The following is a 22,500-nucleotide window of genomic DNA, read 5'->3' on the forward strand; positions in this document are numbered from 1 at the left end:
TATAGATATCGTGTGCTTGTAGTGTTGGTGTGAGAAATTCTTCTGGTTAATCTGAAAACTCAATAGCTCAGTGGATTGTTGCCACATTGTTGATGAGGTCCTTGGGCTTGAGTCACATGTTGAGTCAATTTTTTCACATGATTCTCATGCAGGAATTTATTCCTGTTTATTCAATTTCTCGATGAGAGTTATCTCTAATATACATACACGTACACACACACACACACACACACACACACACACACACACACACACACACACGTACACACGTGTACACACACACACACACACACACACACACACACACACACACACACACACACACACACACACACTGGGTCTGCCTAGCAGGCATGCAACATGTTGGCCATTATAAAGCTTCCAGTGTTAGTGTGAGACATTCCTGAGGTTATCTTGAAGACTCTATAGCTCATTCGGCTGTCACCATCTTTGGGAGGACGTTCTTGTGTTCAAGTCTCAGGTTGAGTTGTCATTTTTTCACATCAGCCCCATGCAGGAATTTATTCCTGTTTATTAAATATATTTTTTATCTATCCACTTGTAGTCATGTCATCTGACAGAAACTATCCCTTACATAAAACTCGTATGGATGGTCAAATTTAATTTCTCTGTGTTTTAGTCTTTGGGTTTCTAACTTCAGGCTCACATTTAGGTCTTCATCTCTTATGATCTCATATTCATATTACCACTCTTTGCCATCAGCTCTTCTCTTGGGAAGGAGGACAGTGTCATGGACGATCCAATGCCTACGATGGAGATAAAGCCCCGAGTGACAGAGCCAGAGCGCACAGAACCAGGAAAAGGTGCATACAGTGCATGGTACAAGTCAGACAAGGAGAGAAGTTTTGATTGGATTCAAGAGATGCAGAATGATTTGATGATATCTGACTGCATAAATATGACTAAGGAAAGAATGATTAAAGGTGTGTGTGTGTGTGTGTGTGTGTGTGTGTGTGTGTGTGTGTGTGTGTGTGTGTGTGTGTGTGTGTGTGTGTGTGTTTTCCAATCATGTCATACATCTGCAGATAGGGGCCCTTGGAAGGGGTTCCAACAAATCCTACGGCAGATTGGTGGGCGCTCGCCACCTGAGACCCGCAAGGTCTTTGGAGTACGTTTGGAAGAATGTGCTTCCACTTCAAAGCACAAAGTGAGCAATTCCTATCATGCGCATGTGTTGTGTGTAGGCAGCTATGTTTATAATGTGCTCCATTCCTGTGTGATGACTTTTAATGTGTCTTTGGATCCACTGGGAGTGTTTTGATGATGAGAGTATGTTTCTTGACTCGTACAATAGATATCAATTTCTCTCAACTCCTCAGTAGTTCTGTTATTATGATGAATTCACAATATACTATGTCAGAGCTATGTTTAAATACAGCTCTTTAACCTATTTTATACTGTACTTGTTTGAATGAATCATGTTTTTGTACTTTTTATTCTGGTCATTTATATGATCAGTGAGACCTCTATGTTTAACGTCGATGGGCTGAAAAATAACTATCCCAGAATGCATCAAAATAAAATGAGAGTGACTGCTTTGCAGAGAAAAAATTTCTTCCCAAATTATCATCACAGTTTCTTTCCTCTACAAGAGCAAGACTCATGGAAGAACAAGGCTAAATTGATGATGTGGCAGCAGAACAACAATTAAGCACAACCAACAAGGGAATAAATGAGATGGAGAGAGAGAGAGAGAGAGAGAGAGAGAGAGAGAGAGAGAGAGAGAGAGAGAGAGAGAGAGAGAGAGAGAGAGAGAGAGAGAGAGAGAGAGAGAGAGAGAGAGAGAGAGAGAGAGAGAGAGAGAGAGAGAGAGAGAGAGAGAGAGAGAGAGAGAGATAGATCACTAAACCAGTCAGTAAGAAGCTGGGGTTAGGAAGGGTCAATGGGGGTAATGAAGATCATGTGTCAAATCATAGAATATTTAGCACATCAAAATTGCTGATCTGCCACATACGAATGATAATGATATACTTGAACAGAATAGAACACAAATCGCCTTCTTGGTACTTTCAAAGATCTTCTGTTTAGCAGTACTTGGATAAAATATTTATGCCATCTCATGCCCAAAGGGCAGAGTAACTGTGAGATTCATCATTGATACAAATATGGTGGCACCTTGCATATCGTTACCATCGTGCCTATTATTCCAACTTCACAAACAAAACTAATGTTGATCATGCTCGGAAACGCAAAGCAATAAGAGTCGAAAAGACCATGCCTGTGTCCTTTTCCTCAAGACTGCATGGAGTAAAGTGTTCTGTGAACATCTAGTTGTGAACGATCCAACATTCTTATGAAACTGAAACTTAATTCCTTTGTTCACAAAAGGAAAAGGTGCAATAAACCTCTCTGCCTACCGTGTGTGTGTGTGTGTGTGTGTGTGTGTGTGTGTGTGTGTGTGTGTGTGTGTGTGTGTGTGTGTGTGTGTGTGTGTGTGTGTGTGTGTGTGTGTGTGTGTGTGTGTGTGTATGTGTATGTGTGTGTATGTATATGTATATATGTATATATATGTATATATATATATATATATATATATATATATATATATATATATATATATATATATATATATATATATATATATATATATATATATATATATATATATATATATATATATATATATATATATATATATATATATATATATATATATATATATATATATATATATATATATATATATATATATATATATATATATATATATATATATATATATATATATATATATATATATATATATATATATATATATATATATATATATATATATATATATATACATAATATGTTGAAATTGCTTGCAGTAGCATGAGCCATGGAGCCCTCTGATGCAGACATTCAGGATACTGAACATGTAACCAGTCCCAAAGAGGTTTTACAGGGGATCGTCCTTCATGTTCGAACTTCAAACGAATGAAATAAATGGTTCCATGCATGTTTCTTACATCTAATTTGGATAACGTTCAACCTCTTTAATTTCCGTTCCTAAAATATTTTCTGTTTTGGTTTTTTTTTTGTATGAGTGATTGATGGCTAATAGAAATCATGACTTTTAAATGTAAGTTATTATCAGTTAATTGGTTTATATTGCCTGTTTTATGTTTTATTGTGAGCACTTATCTCAGAATGCTGTGACCTATTTAGCCCAGGGCAAGTTGAAATTGGGAAAGTCGATTTGCGGTTCATATTACCCTCATTTTCCCCTACAACGGAGATCATAAATGCAAGAAAAACGGTAAAATAAGGTCTTGTCTTTGTCATTAATAAACTCTCGCAATCTTGTATTTTCAGGCTCATATTCACCTTAGACAACGTTTTTTTTTTTTTTGCTTTCTCAAAATGTAAAGGTTAAAGATCAAACTCGGAGATTCTGGACTGCTTGGCTTGATGAGATTAGTAAATTGTGGCCAAAGCCAGTCATTTGAGATCCAATTTAATCCAATGTATGATCCTCTTTAGCAGGAAATATGATGCTGCAAAGTGGTCTCACAGCAAGGAGTACACCGGGTAGTTTGCCATTGTCTTCCTAACGAGGTTGTAATTTGAACTTTCAATTACAGGATTACAAGACGGATGCTCAGCATATTGAGACAGCTTGGAACTCCAATAGTAGATCAGGAGGCAGCAAGTGTTCCCTCTACTTTGATTCAATTTGTGCAAGGTTGCCCAGGTAGCAGAGAGAGAGAGAAAGAGGGAGGAGAAATCCTTACTATAATTCACGGACTGGTGTTTGTGTATTTGGGTGTGTGTGGGCTTGTTTGTCATGCTACTCATCCTACAGTTCTGGGCCGATTACATCCAGACTTGCTACATAGGATCAGTATGATACCAACTAATGTATCGGGGTGTTTTTATCTTTCCTGGTGGTCTTGCCGGGGTGATGGGTAAGAGGGGTGCAAATTCTCTATGTAAATGTGTATCATGTAGCACTGCTTCCAGGCGGAGGAGGGTATTGCAAGTCTACACCATTTACAGGACAGTATTCCTGTCCCCATGTTTTCCTGTGCAGCGAGGTGTTTTGAATTATAAGCAGTAGGTGTGATCTTGCTTCATGCACGTAACCCGGGTTTTTTAATTTTTTGCGTATACAGAGCTGTCAGGTGCCTATACAGTATATACTGCCTGAATAAAGCTATGCGTCATAAGAATGTGTTGCATGCTTGGAACAAGAATGCCAATGGAAGCAGGTACTCTGCTAGTTTAACCAATGCAGCTGCTTCTGTGGAGTGTTCAAAAGGTTATACTCATGAGACATGCACAAGTGGACAAAACACACAAATGTTTTTTTTTTCCAACATATACTGAGCAAAGAAATTAAGCACAAATGCATATATATATATATATATATATATATATATATATATATATATATATATATATATATATATATATATATATATATATATATATATATACATACATACATACTATACACACCTCGTTATATTGTTTATGGCATGTCTTACATTTTTGTTTTAGTCTGTTGAACGCCCCACATGCATCATTTTTAAACAGAACATCGATGCATGCTACTGTTTTTGCATATACGGTACATCAAAGGCAAATTCTCCATGTAAAAAATTACTCACTTCTGCCAACTTATTTCTTTATCTGTTATATCTTTATGTGGTTTTCAGTTATCTAATCATGATTTGGTTCTTTGTTCATGAGAAATGTGCTTGCATATATGCTAACTGCTTAAAGAAACACACACCTTTGAGTTATCAACTTGTTTGGCTTGTGCAGCAATGTTTTTCACAAGCTACATCTATCATTATCCTTACAACATTGTCCTCCTCTATCCCTCCTCTACCACCATGTCCTGCAGTGGGTGCCACAGGTAGTGGAAGCATGCTGCGAGATGATAGAGCGTTATGGTCTGTCCTCACGTGGAATCTTCCGTGTGCCAGGCCGCCTCTCAGCAGTGAGCGCCATGCAGGAGGAGCTTAACCGCTCTGCTGGTGAACCCGACACCACCGATGAGGTTTGCAGATTATTATATGAGTTAATAAAAAGAGGTCATAAGTTCCTCTACCTGTATATCATCTTTAAGTTTAAATATTTAGTGTGAAAGGTAATACCAAGTGGAGTATAAAAGTTTTCAAAATAAAAATTGAATTTGTCACAAATAAGTTGCTTTAAAGTTTAAACGATGACAAAAAATAATTTGCAAGTTTTTGTTTTAAAGTGCTATTAAAAAGAAATTATAATCAAGGTCCCGTCCCCTCACTCCTTTCGACTCCCCTCGCCCCCGTTGACATTCTACCATCTTAAATGAGCTGTGACGTCACAGATTGATGGCATCAAAGTAAAAATGGCAGAACATAAGGAAACTAATGTTGAAACTGGCTCATTCCCATTCAAGGGTGGAGAATAACTCTTGGAGTTTTTTTTTTTAAATCAAAGTGAGGAATGCTCAGATGATGAAGAAGATAATAGATGCGATAATTCAGGGGCTTCGTACAAAAATGTTGGAATAAAGCCCTATCAGTTTGAGGCAGATGATTTTGATGATTTGGAAAATTTGGCCAAAATGTATAGGAAAACGAGATTGATAGATGATATTGGTCAGAGCATTTGCCTTTTGAACACACACTAGTCAGGGCAGATAGTATCTTCACAAGCTATGGATTTCAAATTATAATTTGCTCGTACTATTCATGAACACCGAATCAGCGGGTTTAGTTAGTCCCAAAAGACTTGGTGCTTCACCTTTCGTGTGGCCTGATCTGGTGCTTCCTATTCCGTGCAGCATGACCTACCACCCACATGGCCTGTCCCCCTATTCCTTCATCCATCTATTCTCTCATCTGTCAAACCGACTCCCTCTATGTTGCCTCGTGCTCTTCCGTCCAGTCTTTCAAGAATGCCGTACATCATCGCCACGTGCTTTCTCCCATACCCACCCCCGATCACTTCTCTTGCAGACTGGCTCTCCCTTTATTTTCTTTTTTTCTCCCTCTTATTTTTCTGCCACCAAACTACTCATTTACAACATGTCCATGCATTTTTTGTTTGCCTGCTCACCTTTTACCCTCTAAGTCTGTAAACCCATTGCCCTCTGTCATTTAGCTCCTCCGTAAGCCTAGACTTCTGTAGAACAACGACTCACTGGGAGTCTGTAGAGAGATGCTTTATATTGGGTATTATAGAACGTTATAAAAAATCAAAAAGTTTGGAGTCAATTTATTTTCTAATAAAACCCCCCAAAAACCCCATTAATTTGAAGGAAAAGTGATTCTCTACATGAATGCTGGCCTCTGAGACTAGCAAAGTGTGAATGACATAACACCCCAGAAACTGGGCCAGGTATCTTGAGGAAAATGTTCTTGTAACTGTAGTTTCTCCTCCTCAAGGACCATGCAGATATTACATAATGCATTTTTCACATCCAATCTTCTTGTAATGCTCCATAACGCTGGATCATTGACCTCCCACCACCCCAGAATGACATAATGCTTTATGAGACAACCACTACTCTCCCTTCACCCCACCCCCTATAATGCTCTGTAATGCTGTGCCAACAACCAACCCACCTCCTGTGCTTCATGGAATATCTGGATCCCCCCTCATCAGGAAATGGGTCCTTTTGGTAAGCATTGGAGCAGGATTGCTGTGGCTGTAGTTTCAGGGGAATCTTCCTCAAAGTAAGTGTAAGACAGACTGAAAATTTTGCTCAACATACAAAGTGTTTGAGTTGATTGTCTTTTGGTCCTTCATGGACCATAATGCCATCTTTATGGACCATCCGTCGAAGTAAGCTCGCCCACCTTATTGGATCTATATATGATGTGAGGTCTCCAGTTTAATATCCCATCCGATGTACTCACCGATGCAGCATCCTGCCTGCAAAAACTATGGTGACACTTTATAATCGGGTCGAGACTTGAACCCAGACAAGATAGCCAAAAGAAAAGTGTGCTCTCTCAGCGTCATCCTGTTGGACGCACCTTGTGGTTGATGCTTCATGCCCTCGAGGGCAATTTGGGATTGGGACTAAAATGAAAATGCAGTGCTGCACTAAATCTCCCGAAATGAATGGGAGAAAAAAATGACAAATTATGTGAGACGTGTGCTTGCATAGTGTTAAATTGAAGAATCGACGAATGTGTTAAAGCAGGGATATTAAAGATAGATCAAAGGGGAATATGCTAAAGATAAGATATTTGGCACAACGACTTTGTACGTGCGTTTGATCTTCCATATTAATTTCACCATTTCATGGCGTTTTCCCTTCGAGGGACAGCATGCATCATTGCAGAACTTCTTCATACAGTTTCGTCTGACCCAATTCCCTCGTGTTGTGTCGTCAGTTTTTTTCATTTATCATTGGGTTGTCATTGAGTCAGTCACCATTGATGTACAACAGGCGATCATGCCAGGTTATACAGATGATGTAAAATTGCACAACGTCGAATTGCAGCAACAGCGAATGCTGCGGGGTCATACGGCATTTCTGCATTCCATATCGCAAAAGTCCTAATCGTCTTACAAGTGTGTGCTCTCATGGGGTGATAAATCAAGTAATGAACTTCCAGAGGACAGTTTGGAATCAGGTTACACCGGAGCAATGTCAATATGAAAGTGTCCGTTTTACGTCTTGAGTATATAAAATGATATTCAATTTACATCCAATAAGGAAACTACAAAAGCAGAAAATTCTGCTTTGATGGTAAAGCCAGGTTTTTTTTTACTATTGCTGATAAAAGATGGTCAGAATGTCATTACCGAATGACAACGGGTGGGCGGCCTGTTAGGCCGGTTCGAAGTAACCACATAATATTTTAGTGGCATCAGAGGGCATGGTGGTGAAATTGCAGCAATTATTGTGTTCATTATTGTTATTACTCAGAGGAAAGGATAGCCTTCAGCTCTGATTTCAACTGCTCTACGAAGGCAGGAACTATGTGTTTCCTTCACTGTGATTGGAACTCACGATACAGCTATCTGAAAACTGGTCAGAATTTTCTTGCTGTTATTGTTTTATTTTTATTTTATCGTTTGTGTGGTCATGCTGAGATGGGTAAGCCTCAATATTGAACTTTAGACTCCATAGGCTAGTGGCCAAATTAAAAAAGGGGCCTAAAATTGTGAGAAACCCCTACCCATGGTAGAACAAGTCACAACCTATTTTTTCTTGAAGAGGAATGTTTGGGGAGTTAGAAAATCATGGTTGTGAACCTGAGATCATTGCACAACATTTTGAAAATCACGTTTACATATGTACCACTGCAGACTGCAAAAATGGATTTAATCGCCACAGATTTTGGCTCATATATTTGTTAATACTGGTGCTACAAACACAAATTTGCTACCAAAATGTGCGGAATGATGATATATATATATATATATATATATATATATATATATATATATATATATATATATATATATATATATATGTAAAAACCATTTGTGATGTAACAAAGGCTTTTGTGTGACCAACAGGCAAAAATAGTGGAATTTTACTCAACAAATCAGCTTTGGGTTTACCAATAAATATCAACAAAAACATTAATTACTTCAAAAATATTGGACTTGCAGTCATACTTGTTACATCAACATAATCCAAGTTTATTTACCCTTTAAAAAATATATCTAATGATATAATTGTCACTGAAATGATATAGTTATAACTGAAATCATATGTCGCCCCACTAATGCTGACCGATAGAAATCCCGAAGCAGATATGCAACATGAAGAATTGACTTAAGATTCTGACACAATTGTGAAAGTGACTTTTATAGACATCATGTTGATATAAGCTATTTCACATATGACGATAATGAATTCATAACATGCACTGTAACTTATGTACATCTATGACATGAAGTCATACATGTAATACATTTAAAAGTTCAGTCACAGTCTTCATCAGTGCTGTCGTCAAAGACAACAGAATCATCAACATTTGGACAATCGTCTGCACTACACGAGCAGAATTCAGTGCAGGTCAGTCCTGCAGAGATACAATGACATGTTCTGCTCTGCCTATAGTCATCATCAGCGCAGCGTAGGTTTTGAAGAACTTTGGGGATGTAAATATCCTCCGAGGCAGTTTGATCAACAGCCACAGACGTGAGGAAACGTCTCACCTCATCATAGGACACACAGTGTCCTAATTCATGAAGCATGTCAATGAGATGCTTGCTTCCCAATTCATGATGCACCTGCAAGGCAAAACCAAGCGTTATTGTGGAGTACACTCGACGGCTCTGTGATATTATATTGTGACAAATGGCGATCATCCTCAGGTTGTTCTTCAGAACACCTTCATCACTACAGCTGGTTACATTCGTGTGTGATTTCTCCACTGGTGCACCACTGATTAAAGTCGTAGAGTGTATTAGGAACAAATTCTGCACAGTGCTGAATATCTGTTTCCTCGACAGGTGCATACATATTTCCAACATGCTCGATATCAGCCATGTGCTTCCTCAGGATACCAGCTGCAGCATGCAAAGTATGCATTTCACTATCTGTGGCTGATGGTACATCACATGGGATGTCTTCATATTCTGGTTCATCAGTCATGCTCTGCAGAATCGTGGCTTTTCTCAGGGCATTACATAAGGTCACAGAAGAAGAGCATATGATGTCAGTGTGGCCATAAAATGTTACACAGACTATTTGGTCACCATAATATTTAGTTAATCGCTCCTTCAACTTCCAAGTTTTATACTGTTCTGCATTCGTGGTACCCAGTGAAACCAAATATCCAACGTATTCATCTTTCAGATGAACGAGGGTTGTCACTGTCTTAGTTTTGGAGAACACAGTTTGTTCCAGATAACATTTCAATTCATCAAAAGCTTCATCATGTAATGTGCCCATTGTTTCCTCTCCTGATTTAGGAATTGCAGCAGTGATGTTCCTTTCTGAAATATAGTGTGAATAGCATAACCTGTGGTACTTGGCATCATAGGCGAACAAATCTGGAAAGGCAAGCATGCGCATGTGTATTTTATTGTCTTGTCTTTTGTCAGCTGCTGCCAGAACTTTTTCTCTGGTGGACTGTCCAGTTCCTGCAGATACCGGTGTAAGCTTGTTTCTGGAAGTGTTGGATTTTCCACAAATGAAGCAGTTTGTCCTGATGTCAAACCCAGCTGTTTCATTTCTGCTGATTCTTGTGTGTTCTGTTGCCGCAGACGTGCATGGCTGCTGGTCACTCTCACTGGGGTTGGATGTGGAGATATTTGACTTGCTGGTATACTTGGCCCGACACGATTTGTGGAATGATACTTTCAAATCAAGACTCAATATGTCTTGTTGCAAAGGCCAGATACTTTCGTAAACGTCATCTTTTCTGATTTGACTTGCTTTGAAGATTGCACTCAAACCATTAAATGTTGGGTTCTTTACAACTTCTTGCTTTTTAGGGTTGAGGGGTTTAAAGCATATGATGCAGTGGTCAGTGTCAATTTTACGACGTTTCACAAGAGGTGATTCCAGATCCATAATTGCAGATCAATTGTCAGCACAAGCACCTGAAATGATATAATTAAAGATAAGTATATATCACTAGTTTTAGGAAAAGGCAATCAAGCTCAAAATTGATTTTCTGCAACAGGATTTAAAATCATTCTTGTTTGGTTAATGCATATACATGTATTATAAATTAATCAATGTCGGTTACTTTTAGGGGGGTGACAAATGGTTTCGGTAATAACTATTAATTCAACTGATTTATCTTTATGAGTTATATTTCTAAAAAGGAGAATGATAGAGGGTTATTTTGATGTAATATGTAGTAATACAACTCAAATACTTATGAAGAAATTAATTGTTTAGTTGCTATTTATTGGTAAACCCAAAGCTGATTTGTTGAGTAAAATTCCACTATTTTTGCCTGTAGGTCACACAAAAGCCTTTGTTACATCACAAATGGTTTTTACAGATATATATGTCATCATTCCTCACATTATGGTACCGAATTTGTGTTTGGAGCACCAGTATTAACAAATATATGAGCCAATATGAGCCAAAATCTGTGGCGATTAAATCCATTCTTGCAGTCTGCAGTGGTACATATGTAAACGTGATTTTCAAAATGTTGTACAATGATCTCAGGTTCACAACCATGATTTTCTAACTCCCCAAACATCCCTCTTCAAGAAAAAATAGGTTCTACCTTGGGTAGGGGTATGCCACCCAAAACCTCATTTGGCCACTAGCCTACCATGGCGATCATGCTTTTACACTCCCAGCAATAGTTATCTGATGTGAAGCCTCGATTGCTACTCATCTTCCGGCTCAAATCAACATGGTCACTTTTGACTCGACTCTGCTCAGGTCCCATGTCCTCAAGATAAATACATCACATACAATATCTTGGAATCATCGAAAATCTTCTTTTTACCATGATGTAAATTGGAATAGAAAATCTCAGATATTAAAAGGAAGAAGTTGAAAGATTTCCAGATAGAGTAGCTCCACCATATCTGAGGTTTAACACCCAAAATACAGAGAGAAAAAATAAATATTTAAGCCATGTAAATGATTTGTTACATTTACTGAGCTTCAACGTTTTTGACTCACACTGAATATGTGAAATAGTGAGTTGCTGCTCTGGCTCAGAAAACCTGTGAACCCACTCCAGTTATGCTTCATTTGGCCATATAGATATATTGTTGAGGGCCGGAACCGGTGGTGAGAATGACCGTGAGGTGGGGGAAGTTACGTCGTCTCCCACCAAACTCCCGGAATTGTAGGCCATCGTTCACGGATAACTCCGTGAGGCGGCGGGTCGCTTAACCAACCGTGGACGCCGATACCTCCACCGCGTAGTGTAGGGTCTTTTTGCCTAGAACCAATTTACCTAATTAACCACGCAGTGTCGTCTACCGGGGAACCACCGCCTCGGCACGTCTTGCTCGAACCGGGTCACTATACCGACTGCGGTAGAGTTCCAACTACCGACTACCAACTCCGGTTCGGGTGCAGTCGAGCGGAACTGCCAAAGCCGTGTCAGCTAGGATGAGCAGATTAATGGAGATAAAGACCCGGCTAAAACTCAGATCCGAACCAAGCTGGACCAATGAAAGAAAAGACAAAAACGAACTGGGAACATTTCTACAATTGTTTTATTTACAGCAAGAAGGACACAGAGCAAGCTTATCGCGGATATACAGGAGATTTACAATGATCGAAAACACTTATGCAGTTGAACTTGGCAGAAAGCGCCACACACACAGACGAAAATAAAACCCAGGTGAATTCCAAGGAACCTCGCAGCTCGGGAGAGAGACGAGCTGGGGTCGTGGCTTGGCTGGGTACCTGCACGTTGGAGCGAGGGTGTGCTTGGTGGTGCGGCACCTGCCAATGGTCGTACAGCTCGGCCCGCAGTCACACGCGTGGGGCTCATGTCCATGGAGGAACCCGAGCGGAGCAGAGCGGAGTCCCAGGGTGGGGATCAGGGTCGCGGACAGGACCCAGCGAGAGACCTGGTCGAGGTCGGGTGTCCTCGGTCATTATCGGAATCGATCAGACGGATCACTCCACCACCGAAGAACGGCCATGCACCACCACCCACAGACTCGTGAAAAAGCTCTCAGTCTGTCAATCCTCCTTGTACACTGAACTCAAGATTCCAGCAAAACTCCAGCGAATGCAGAACTGAACTGAGCCTTTTGACTGAACTCCAACGAATGCGCGTCTCAGGGGGGTCCCTTCGTAGTCCATCGAACTCCCTCAGCGGGGCGGGGCCTTGGTCAAAACTGACGTCACTGTCCACCCTGATTGGACAGAGCCTCCATGGGTCCGCCCCTTCTGGGCGGGATTTCGGCCATGCGGGGAGCCCGCCCCTTCCACGCGTGACTGCACTCACCAAAAAAAAGGTACCTCACCAAGATTTCGCCTCGGAAAGTGAGAAAAAGGTACTGTGGTTCAAATAAGAGGGGAAATAAAGATTTATTACCCTCACTAAAAAAAAAACATTGCAACACACCCCTTCGATTTCCCACTACACACAAGGAGGGGTTCTGTCTACTCATATACTTAACGGCATAACTAACTTCGGGGCACCTGTATGTTTGAATGCATATGGTTCCTGGAACTGTAACAATATATATCTATATATATATATATATATACATATATATATATACATATATATATATATATATATATATATTGTTGTGGGCCGGGTATCGGTGACGAGCGCGACCGCGAGATGGAGCTACAGATTCGACTCCACCGAACACCCGGAATTCAGATCGTTACCCTCGGATAACTCCAAAGGTACGGGTCCCCAACAGGACCGTAAATCGTCAATAAATCAACCGCGTGGGCACAGGGTTATTTGCCAAACTTCAAAATACCTAGAGGCCCACGTGGCAAACTACCGAGTATTCACACCCTCGAACGGGACGAGTCGTTTCCGTGCTCGGCCCATGCGTAACCCGAGCCGATGGTTACCGAGGTCCCGTCAGTCCAAATGCACACAACTACGGCAAACACGGCCTTTTTTAATTCCCCAACACACACCGTGTTAAACCAATGAAGAAAACACAGAAACGAGCTGATACATTCAACAATTGGATATGTATTTACAATAGGTGGGGAAGGAACACATAAGAGCAGAGTTAAACCGACTATAAGAAATGAAATGCAATGTACAAGCAAAATCACTTATCCTGTTGCTACTTAAAGACGTGGCCCCAGACAGACACACACCCAAAAGAAACGGACCCAAAATGGTCTTTATTATCCCTTCGGCTCGGAGGGAAGTCGAGCTGAGGGACGAGAACGTGGCAGGCTACCTGGCCACAAGTGCGCGGCTGGGCATGCACCCCCCTCCCGGAGCTCCGGTCACCAGAAGATGGACCAGGGCCGCCAAACACAGACCGGCGCCTGCGACGAGATGTGCTCAGACCAACACCAGTGACGAGATGTGCTTAGACCAGCGCCAGCGATGAGATGTGCTCAGACCAGCACCAGCGACGAGATGTCAAGCGAACCAGAACACGCGCTCGAGAGACGGGACGCAGATTGTTTGTTCTCCCTTTCCTAGTCCTTCTCAGACGCGCTTCGCTCATGCGTGGCCTGCTCTCATTGGCCGGCATGTCGTGGGAAGACCGTCCTCTGTGGCCTGATTGGACAAGGGGCACGCCCCTGCCTTCCTGGGCGGAGTCCATGTCTGAGGCGATGGAAATCTCCGCCCATGTACGTGGCGTCGATGGCGTCGGTGTGAGGAAGCGAGGTGAAGGCGTGTTGTTGTTCAAGATGTAAGTGATGTCAAAATCCTATCTATAAAATAACTTCGTAGCGCACGTACACTTAATTCCCTTCAGACACAGGTAGGGGGCCCTAACTAGAAACACACACTTATCGAAATAACTAAGGTACGGGAACAGCTGTCTGTCTGTGTGCACAAGGCTTCCAGATTCGTAACAATATATACAGTATATTGTTGTGGCTGTGGAAATTTGCAATACACCAGAAAGGTCCTCACGTTAGATATATCGATAAGTTCATGTGTAGTTAATCCACACTTGTTGTTTCGAGGGAATATGTGTGATTCATCTGGGCTGCGACGCTTTTAGTTAGCCATTTTTCTTTCTCTATCGTTATTTTGGACCATTGAGCCACCAACAACTCAAACACACCACCTTCGCCTCTTTACCTCCACAACTCCATCCCCGCAAACATCGCTTCACCGCCATTCCCAAACGACGCCCGCCAACAACCAAACCACCACAGCAAACCCCCCCCCACCACCTTCGCCTTTCTCCTTCCACAACCATCAACCACACCACCTGCCAACACCGAACGTCGTGCTGTCCAGGGCCCGTTTGGCGATTGTTGCTGAACGCGTCGAGCTGCGAGTGCAAATGGATGCCTTTATGGGGAGGAAATTCAGATCAGGAGAGGCTCACGCCCCTTTTTGCCCGACCAATGGCTAAACGTCGGGTGGTGTGGCCCCGCCCCCAAGCGCGATGCATGTGGACTCCTTCTAAGAGGAAATTCGGATCAGGAGAGGCTCACGCCCCTTTTTGCCCGGCCAATGGCTAAACGTCGGGTGGCGTGGCCCCGCCTCCAAGCGCGTTTTGATCCGCGAATTAGGATACACGCTCCTCCTCCGGTCTATAAAGACGCGAGCACAAGGCGACTCGCGTGTCGTGTGGGTGTCGAGTTGGGGTGTCGGGCCGAGTGTTGTGTTGGGTTGTGCTGAGCTGCACGGTGCTGTGCTGGCTGGGCTGGTCGAGTCAAGACGAAGGTCATCGTGGAGGTTGTCGTTGTCGGGTCGAGGGACGAGTCGCGGAGTGAGGCGGGGACGCGGAGGAGGCCTCAGGGACGAGAGTTCGCCGGAGTCGGTGCGGTCCCGAGACCCCGCTAGCGGGACGGAGCGTCCGCCATTCCCCTCTCCTGAGCATCAACAATTTCCCCCCCCCCCATCCGCGCTGAGATAGCGCCGGGAACCCTGTCTGTTCCCCAACCCAACCGTGGTGCCGACCAACACGTGCCTGCGCAACGCACGCCAAAGGAGCTCACCGACCATAGCAGGGCACGGAGTCAGGCGCATTACGCGGACATTGCGGCTAGCCCGCCATCGCGCCACGAGGGCACGGGTAAAATCCCTTTGGTCTCGTGGACCTGGCTGATCACCCAGGTCCCACAGTCATTTGGTTCACGGACCTGGCTGCCTCCTTGCCTGTGAGGGTGGCTTGTATTTTCTTTGCTTTTGGTGTAAATGTGTGTGTGTGGCGCCAGTCTATTAAGTAAACCCGTATAAGTGCTTGTACATTACTTTATTCGGTTTTAACTGTGCGTTGTGTTCTTACTGTTTGGCTGTGAATACGTGCTTGCCTTGTGTGTGTGAAATAAAAGTGCTTGTCAAACTGTTTGCCGTTTCGTTGCGTCCTTTCCTCTGGTTGACATTTCCATCTTGCATCACGTAAAGGATTGGTAGTGGGTTGAAACACCCGATAAGTAAAACTGAACCGTCGAGGTCGGCGATAACTCCGCTCGGTTATCCCTTTAGCACGGAACGAGCCGCTTAAGCGGTTCGTGTCCGAAGTCGACCTGCGGCGTGGTACAACTCCTCGGTACGCTACCCGCGCGGGTACTTAGGTATATCGACATTCGGCGATTCACCCTTTTCGCGCGGGTAGAATGCGGACTGGGTTGTGGTGAGGTTAAACCCCCACCCGTGACTGGCTCCTGGCGGTAGTTCCAGGAGGGTCACGACTGATTTGTCCGTCCGGTGGGCGACGCATCGCGATTCGAGTTACGTGGCCGGTCGCATGCCAGGCGTGCGAAATTCGTAACAATATTATGTATGTGTATATATGTATGTATATATATATATATATATATATATATATATATATATATATATATATATATATATATATATATATATATATATATACTTGTGATGCATACACATTATATAAATGCATATGTAATTTATAGATATCCACATATGAGTGCGGTTATATGGCCCTCAGGGCTCCTGCGAGTGAGCGCTCTCCGGGAATTTAAGGAATTATCTACAAAATGGACAGATACGGTCAGGTTACCTGGGGATACCAACGGGCCGAGGTCGTGTGGTCCAGATGGTCATGCTCAATGACCCCACTTTCACCTTGTGGCAATATGTGATACACATGAACCGAGAGAGAACTGAGATCTTCTCCCACCCTGAATCACCATGACTATAAAAAAATTTAATCACCTAAAAGCTTCCCGTGCTCATCCCGAGTACAACCACCAGTTTTCAACTCATTCAGTATAGCTGTTTAGGAGTGCAAAGAAGTCAAACAAACAAGCAAACAGACACTTGTCAACTTATTTTTCGTAGATTACGATTACAATATGATGAGCTTTATGCAGACTAAGATTGATAAATATATAACTTATATCAGTTGGAGATTGCAAGTGTAATTGCTGGCTGCTGGGTATTAATACATATTTTATTCATCAGTCAACTCACTCAATGGACTTGCTCATAGAGGAATTAAAAGTCGTGAGTTATAAGTTCACTTGATTACAGCTTTGAACTAGAATGGCACTCGTTAGAGCACATACCTCCACCACACAATGCCTGATTTATGAGAACATATTGGGCCCAATATATTTTTGAAACATCATGCTATAAATCATTGTTGGCCTTATCACTCAATGGTGAAGAATCACTTTATAAATTAAATAATTCTCGTTTCCAGATCCGGATTCGGATCTTCACCAAAATCAAATCAATTCGTCCTTGTCACACACCCAACCGGTCCACCAAGTTTTATCCAAATCTGTTCACACCTTTTTGAGATATCGTGCTATATATTATTTTTGACCCGATCTCTCAATGGTGGAGAATCGTATTAAAAATTATAGTAGTCGCATTTGGATCCAGATCTTCACCAATCCGAATCTTCACCTAAATCGAATCAGTTCGTCATTGTCACACACCCAACCTGTCCACCAAATTTCATCTGGATCCGTCCACAACTTCTTGAGATATCCTGCACACAAACAAACAAGCAAACAGACAGAAAGGGGTGAAAACATAACCTCCTTCACCTTCGGTGGTGGAGGTAATATTGGTGCAGGTATTTACAAAAGACAAGTGAACATTACATTTTGAAAGGCTTTAGTTCAGAAAAAGAATGGCCATGGGGCTTATAAATAAAAACAATTGTGACATTGGTTTCAGATACTGTTTATATCTAGTTGTCGATGATTTGCCAAACTGCTTATAAAAAAATTAACATTCTGCTTTGTTGAATTGTCTCCTTTCTCATCCTCACTTCCACCCTGTAAACTCACAATATATATTTTTTTGTTTCATTGTTCCAGAGGTGGCAAGACCCTAATGTCGTCAGCTCACTGCTGAAGTCTTTCTTCCAGAAGCTTCCTGATCCACTGTTCACAGAAGGTGAATGCCAGCAACATACCCCTCTTGATGTTGCACACCCCGAGTACATCCACCAGTTTTCAACTCGTTCTGTGATCAAACGTGTTCCAACATCAATAAACCATTGATTTCGTTCAGCAAAAGAGGTTGTCATTGGCAAGAATCACAATTCACAAAAATGTAACAACCGATTTTTTGCAACGCTCAGGTCTGACGTTTCAACCAGCGTGATCTTCGTCGTGGGACTATAAATGCAAGCCACGTGTTCCTGGTTCTTATAGCATTCTCCTAGGGAAGAAGGGAAGGTGAATCATACAGATAGATCAATAAGTGACCATTTCATCATTCACTATTAGTCTCACTACCTGTGTGTCACAGTCATGTGATTTCCACCTCCCTTTGTCCCCTGGGATAATTCTATAGGAACCGGGAACACATGGCTTGTGTTTTCAGTTCTGTGAGGAAGACCACTCAGTGATGTAAAGGTCGAACCTGAGCCTTGGTTTCCTGCGAGACTAAAAAAGTTGGTTTATGCTTCTTTTTGGTGAATCATAATGTTTTTTTTACAAATCAAAGTGAAGGGGCCATCTATTTATTACATATGCAAATATGGTGAAATTTTATGACCCCTCTCACCTCCTTCCTCCACTTACTTTAATCTCCCCCAAACTCCTTTTCTCTTGTTTCCCTCTCCTCCACTCCTCAAACACTCCTCTCAAGCTCCCTCCAATCACCCCCTCCTTTTCTTCTTTTTCATACTGTTGCCACCCATCCTTTTGCCGGTGAGTATGTAATAAATGGATGCCCTCTCGCAGAATCACCATAGCCTGAAATTCGTTATGCAAGGACAGAGGCCTTTTTGTCACGATCATCAGAAATACAAGGACATCGGAGCACACTGTTATGCTTAGTGTTGTAATCCTGAAGTTGGTGTGTTTCGAGACAGGTGTTAAGATTGTGATGTCACACACGTTTCAATGTGGTAAAAAATGTAAAATGTGATTTCAATTCTGCATTGTCTGATCTTCCATTGAAAACTTTATTATCTGTGGAGGATGATCAGGCAGTTATAGACAAGAAATGTTCCTAATAGAGCAATTTTGTCAACCATACAAACACAAACTTTAGAATAATTTTTCCACGACACCAGCTCAAAAGTTTGTATTGCAAAGAATAGGAAAGAATTAATATTATTTTCAGAATTGCAGACAAAACATCCAGCTTATAATGCTCCCTCTGAAGGAGACTGTTCTTTATAAGAAGCACCCGAGCCTGACCTCTGGCACAATACCAGACAGCAGATTTAAATCCACCAAAACCCAACCAAGCACCAGACAGCTCGGCCTCGCATGCTTCCATCGAGCTCTTCTGTAAATGAAATGATTCAGTGCTTTCGAAGAATTACTTATTCTCGCAACACAAAGCGCAGTATAACAAATGGTATCTACACTGGCATGCAAGGGGTTAAAAGGTGTTATTCTTCCATTGCAGCGAAGTACAAGGCGATCATTGAAGCAAATCAGAAGAAACATTTTGGGACAAAGTTGAAGTGCTTGAAGCAGCTGGTGAGAGGCTCATTGGGTTTGGATGGCTTAAGGCCACCACACTATGCTATGATTAAACATCTAACTGATGGAATTACATTATATATGGGAAGGACAGCTTCTTATTCATCTTTTGTTGGAGTCAAATTTCTTTCTCATGACTTAGTTGCACAGTTATTGCAGATTTGTGGAAGTTTTACAGCTGCTGGTAATTGAAAAACACAATTATAATAGTCACTTATTAATATAAATACATGCAGCGTACCTTATTTGTGGTGGCACATTATCTGGTAAATTTTATACTATTGTCTATATTTGTCTAAATCTTTCTTTGTTTTTGTTTTTTTGATTTTTTTTTGTCTTCGGTCCTCCTCTTATATCAACACTGATGACTTTGGCTGTATCAACTTGATAGTGGTCTTGGCAGCGTATTGATTGCATCTGTTCAAACGCTGATTTTTATTCCTGAAGTAATGTGGTTGAAATGTTCATCGACTTAAAAGTATAAAGTCAGTCAGTACAAAATAATAACTGAAGGATGATATTTGGAAATAATTATATTAAACCAACAAAACAAATTAAACCAACCATGGATTTTCCTGTCCAAATTCAACGTTGAGGACCTTCAGAATATTTGTGGATAAAGTCTTATTGGTTCATGAGTTAGTAAGTAACCACTATATTCGTTATCGGTGTGTGTCTGTCTGTCTGTCTGTCTGTCCCGAGCATAGCTCCGTGGGTTTTGATCCGATCCTGATAAAATTTGGGTGGGAGGTTTATATCATGATCTTGTTGTGTTTTCCTGAGACTGGGCGTGCTGCGCCCATTATGGGTGGAGCCACGCCCAAAAAACATGTTTTTAGGGGGTAGCCGGTTTCAAGTTACATCTTCTCAGAGGGGGTTTGTCCAATCTGGCAGGGGTTTCGGTATTTGGTTAGCCCAATGGCACCTGCATAGCCCCACGGAGCTCGATTTTTCATTTTCGTCTCAAGGTCAAGGTCACAAGGTCACGAACTTAGAAAATGTCAAAAAAATCAATAAATTGGGCATCGATCTCCTAGGGTTTTCAACTGTTTTGAATGAATGTTGGTATGCGAGTAGTGCTCTTCGAGTACTACAACTTTCATCGTGTACGTTTTTCCCGATTCCTGCCAGTTTGCCCATGGCGTCCCCTCGAAGGTCAAAAAATAAAAAAGGCGAACCGTGTACATTGCTCGTGAACCATCGCCATCTCCAGACTTGTTAATATTGCAGTTGCTCATTCAACGAATAAAGGAAATCCTTATTAATAATATTGCCTTACAGCTGTTAGATTTAAAAAAAAACTTGCTGACTGTGGTGTATTTTATTTACTTCAGACTAAATTATCACCCCTATGGAAATGGCAAAACTGTACATTTCTCATGACATTATTTGGTCTTTTAATATTTATTTCTTCTTTTCAGGCTTGAGGAGCATAGAAAAGTGAAGTGCTAAAGGGTATGAACTGACAGTAGGGTAGTGGGGTAAAGGTCGGACACAAAATAGGCGAGGACATTTATGAATAAGAGGTGGGAGAGAGAGAGAGAGAGAGAGAGAGAGAGTGAGAGAGAAAGAGAGAGAGACCGAGAGAGAGAGAGAGAGAGAGAGAGAGAGAGAGAGCGACAGAGAGAGAGAGAGAGAGAGGCAGAGAGAGAGAGAGAGAGAGAGAGAGAGAGAGAGAGAGAGAGAGAGAGAGAGAGAGAGAGAGACAGGCAGGCAGAGAGAGAGACAGGCAGAGAGAGAGAGAGAATAATAGGGGTAAGGTAGGGCCAATGGCTTTCGCTGTATCTATGCGATAGTGTAGATACAGCTAAAAGGGGTTAAAAAAGAAAACTGTGGGTAAAGACAAGGCATGACATAAGATGGTAATGCACTGCCTGTTTGAACCCTGGAGGGAAAAGTGGAATAGACTAGCATCACGAAGTCTTGCTGAACATGGGACAGTAAGGTGGTTGCAGAACATAAAATAACAACGAAAGAATGGTGTTGGGTGGACAACATGTATTTTGGAAGTTTCACCAGGAGGATGTTTCTGTAATAACATGTGTATCCTGTCGTTTATCTGGGGCGTGGGGGGGGGGGTATCAGCGTGCTAAGAGAGCAGAGGGAGCTAGACTGGAAGAGAGGCACAAATAAAAACAGAAAGGCCACCGACCTGTCTGTGATGTGAGAGTAATAGGTTTTGTGCTTTGGCCTCTTCGTGGCAAATGCCACGAGAAATTTTTGATGAACCATTCAGGAAATGAACACATGATATCCATTTGTTTCTCTTGCGTTTAAAATGAAAACCGGTATTGAAGTGTTTCCCTTTATTTTTGCCACGTTGTAATAATTTTAATTGACTTTCTTGTGATTTTCTCAGCAAAAGTCCTCAATTCATGTGGGTAAAAAATGTTTGCCAATTTTAGGGAAAAGAACTGCATTTTTGAAAAATTATTAAAATTATATCTACTTTGAGAATGAAAACCAAGTAAAAAAATCATATCAACATGCAATCCAAAAGTAAATCGGTGACAAAAGCTGGTAAAACATATTACAGGTAATAACTACAACAACACTCGGCAGAGCACATATCTCCACCATGCTGAACAGTTTACGTTTGTATCCCACTGACAGGCCCGATCGGGATCCAGACCTGAAACAACATCTAATTGGCTTGTTCTTTTTACCGAACCCACTCATCCACAAAGTATTGTCATAACTCGTCCACAACTTGTTGAGATATCGTGCTATATATCGCTTTTTGCCTTCTGTCAATGGTGAAGAATCACTTTTAAAATTCTAGTATCCAGATCCAAATCCAGATCTTCACCAAAATCTCATCAATTCATCCTTGTCATACACCCAACCTGTCCACCAAATTTCTCCACAACGTTTTGAGATATCCTGCTCACAGAGAAACAAACAGACAGACAAACAAGCAGGGGTGAAAACATAATCTCTGTCCACTTTTAGTGTTCGGGGTAATGACGACCACGTAGAAGTAATAAAAGCATTATAAAACAGCAGGTATGGGAGAGACAGAAGTGTTGGACAAACATGTGTCAATGATG

The 22,500-nt window shown here is 41.7% G+C and overlaps 1 protein-coding gene and 1 pseudogene across 4 annotated transcripts in view; one reads left to right on the plus strand and one right to left on the minus strand.

Moving 5' to 3' along the window:
• The window catches only part of LOC147030178 (uncharacterized), a 196,777-nt gene that overhangs the window by 113,814 nt on the left and 60,463 nt on the right, over positions 1–22,500 (plus strand). For all 4 annotated transcript variants that reach the window (XM_085873972.1, XM_085873973.1, XM_085873974.1 and 1 more), the window contains 5 exons: positions 724–824; positions 1,047–1,168; positions 4,856–5,011; positions 17,825–17,903; positions 19,374–19,447. In XM_085873972.1, the coding sequence (XP_085730098.1) occupies positions 724–824; positions 1,047–1,168; positions 4,856–5,011; positions 17,825–17,903; positions 19,374–19,447 (532 nt within the window). The remainder of the gene's footprint in view (positions 1–723; positions 825–1,046; positions 1,169–4,855; positions 5,012–17,824; positions 17,904–19,373; positions 19,448–22,500) is intronic.
• On the minus strand, positions 8,479–11,220 carry LOC147030180 (uncharacterized; annotated as a pseudogene).

The sequence above is a fragment of the Eptatretus burgeri genome, chromosome 3, assembly GCF_056783735.1.
Source record: "Eptatretus burgeri isolate ZD-2024b chromosome 3, Ebu_testis_v1, whole genome shotgun sequence".
In the NCBI taxonomy this organism is placed as follows: Eukaryota; Metazoa; Chordata; class Myxini; order Myxiniformes; family Myxinidae; genus Eptatretus; species Eptatretus burgeri.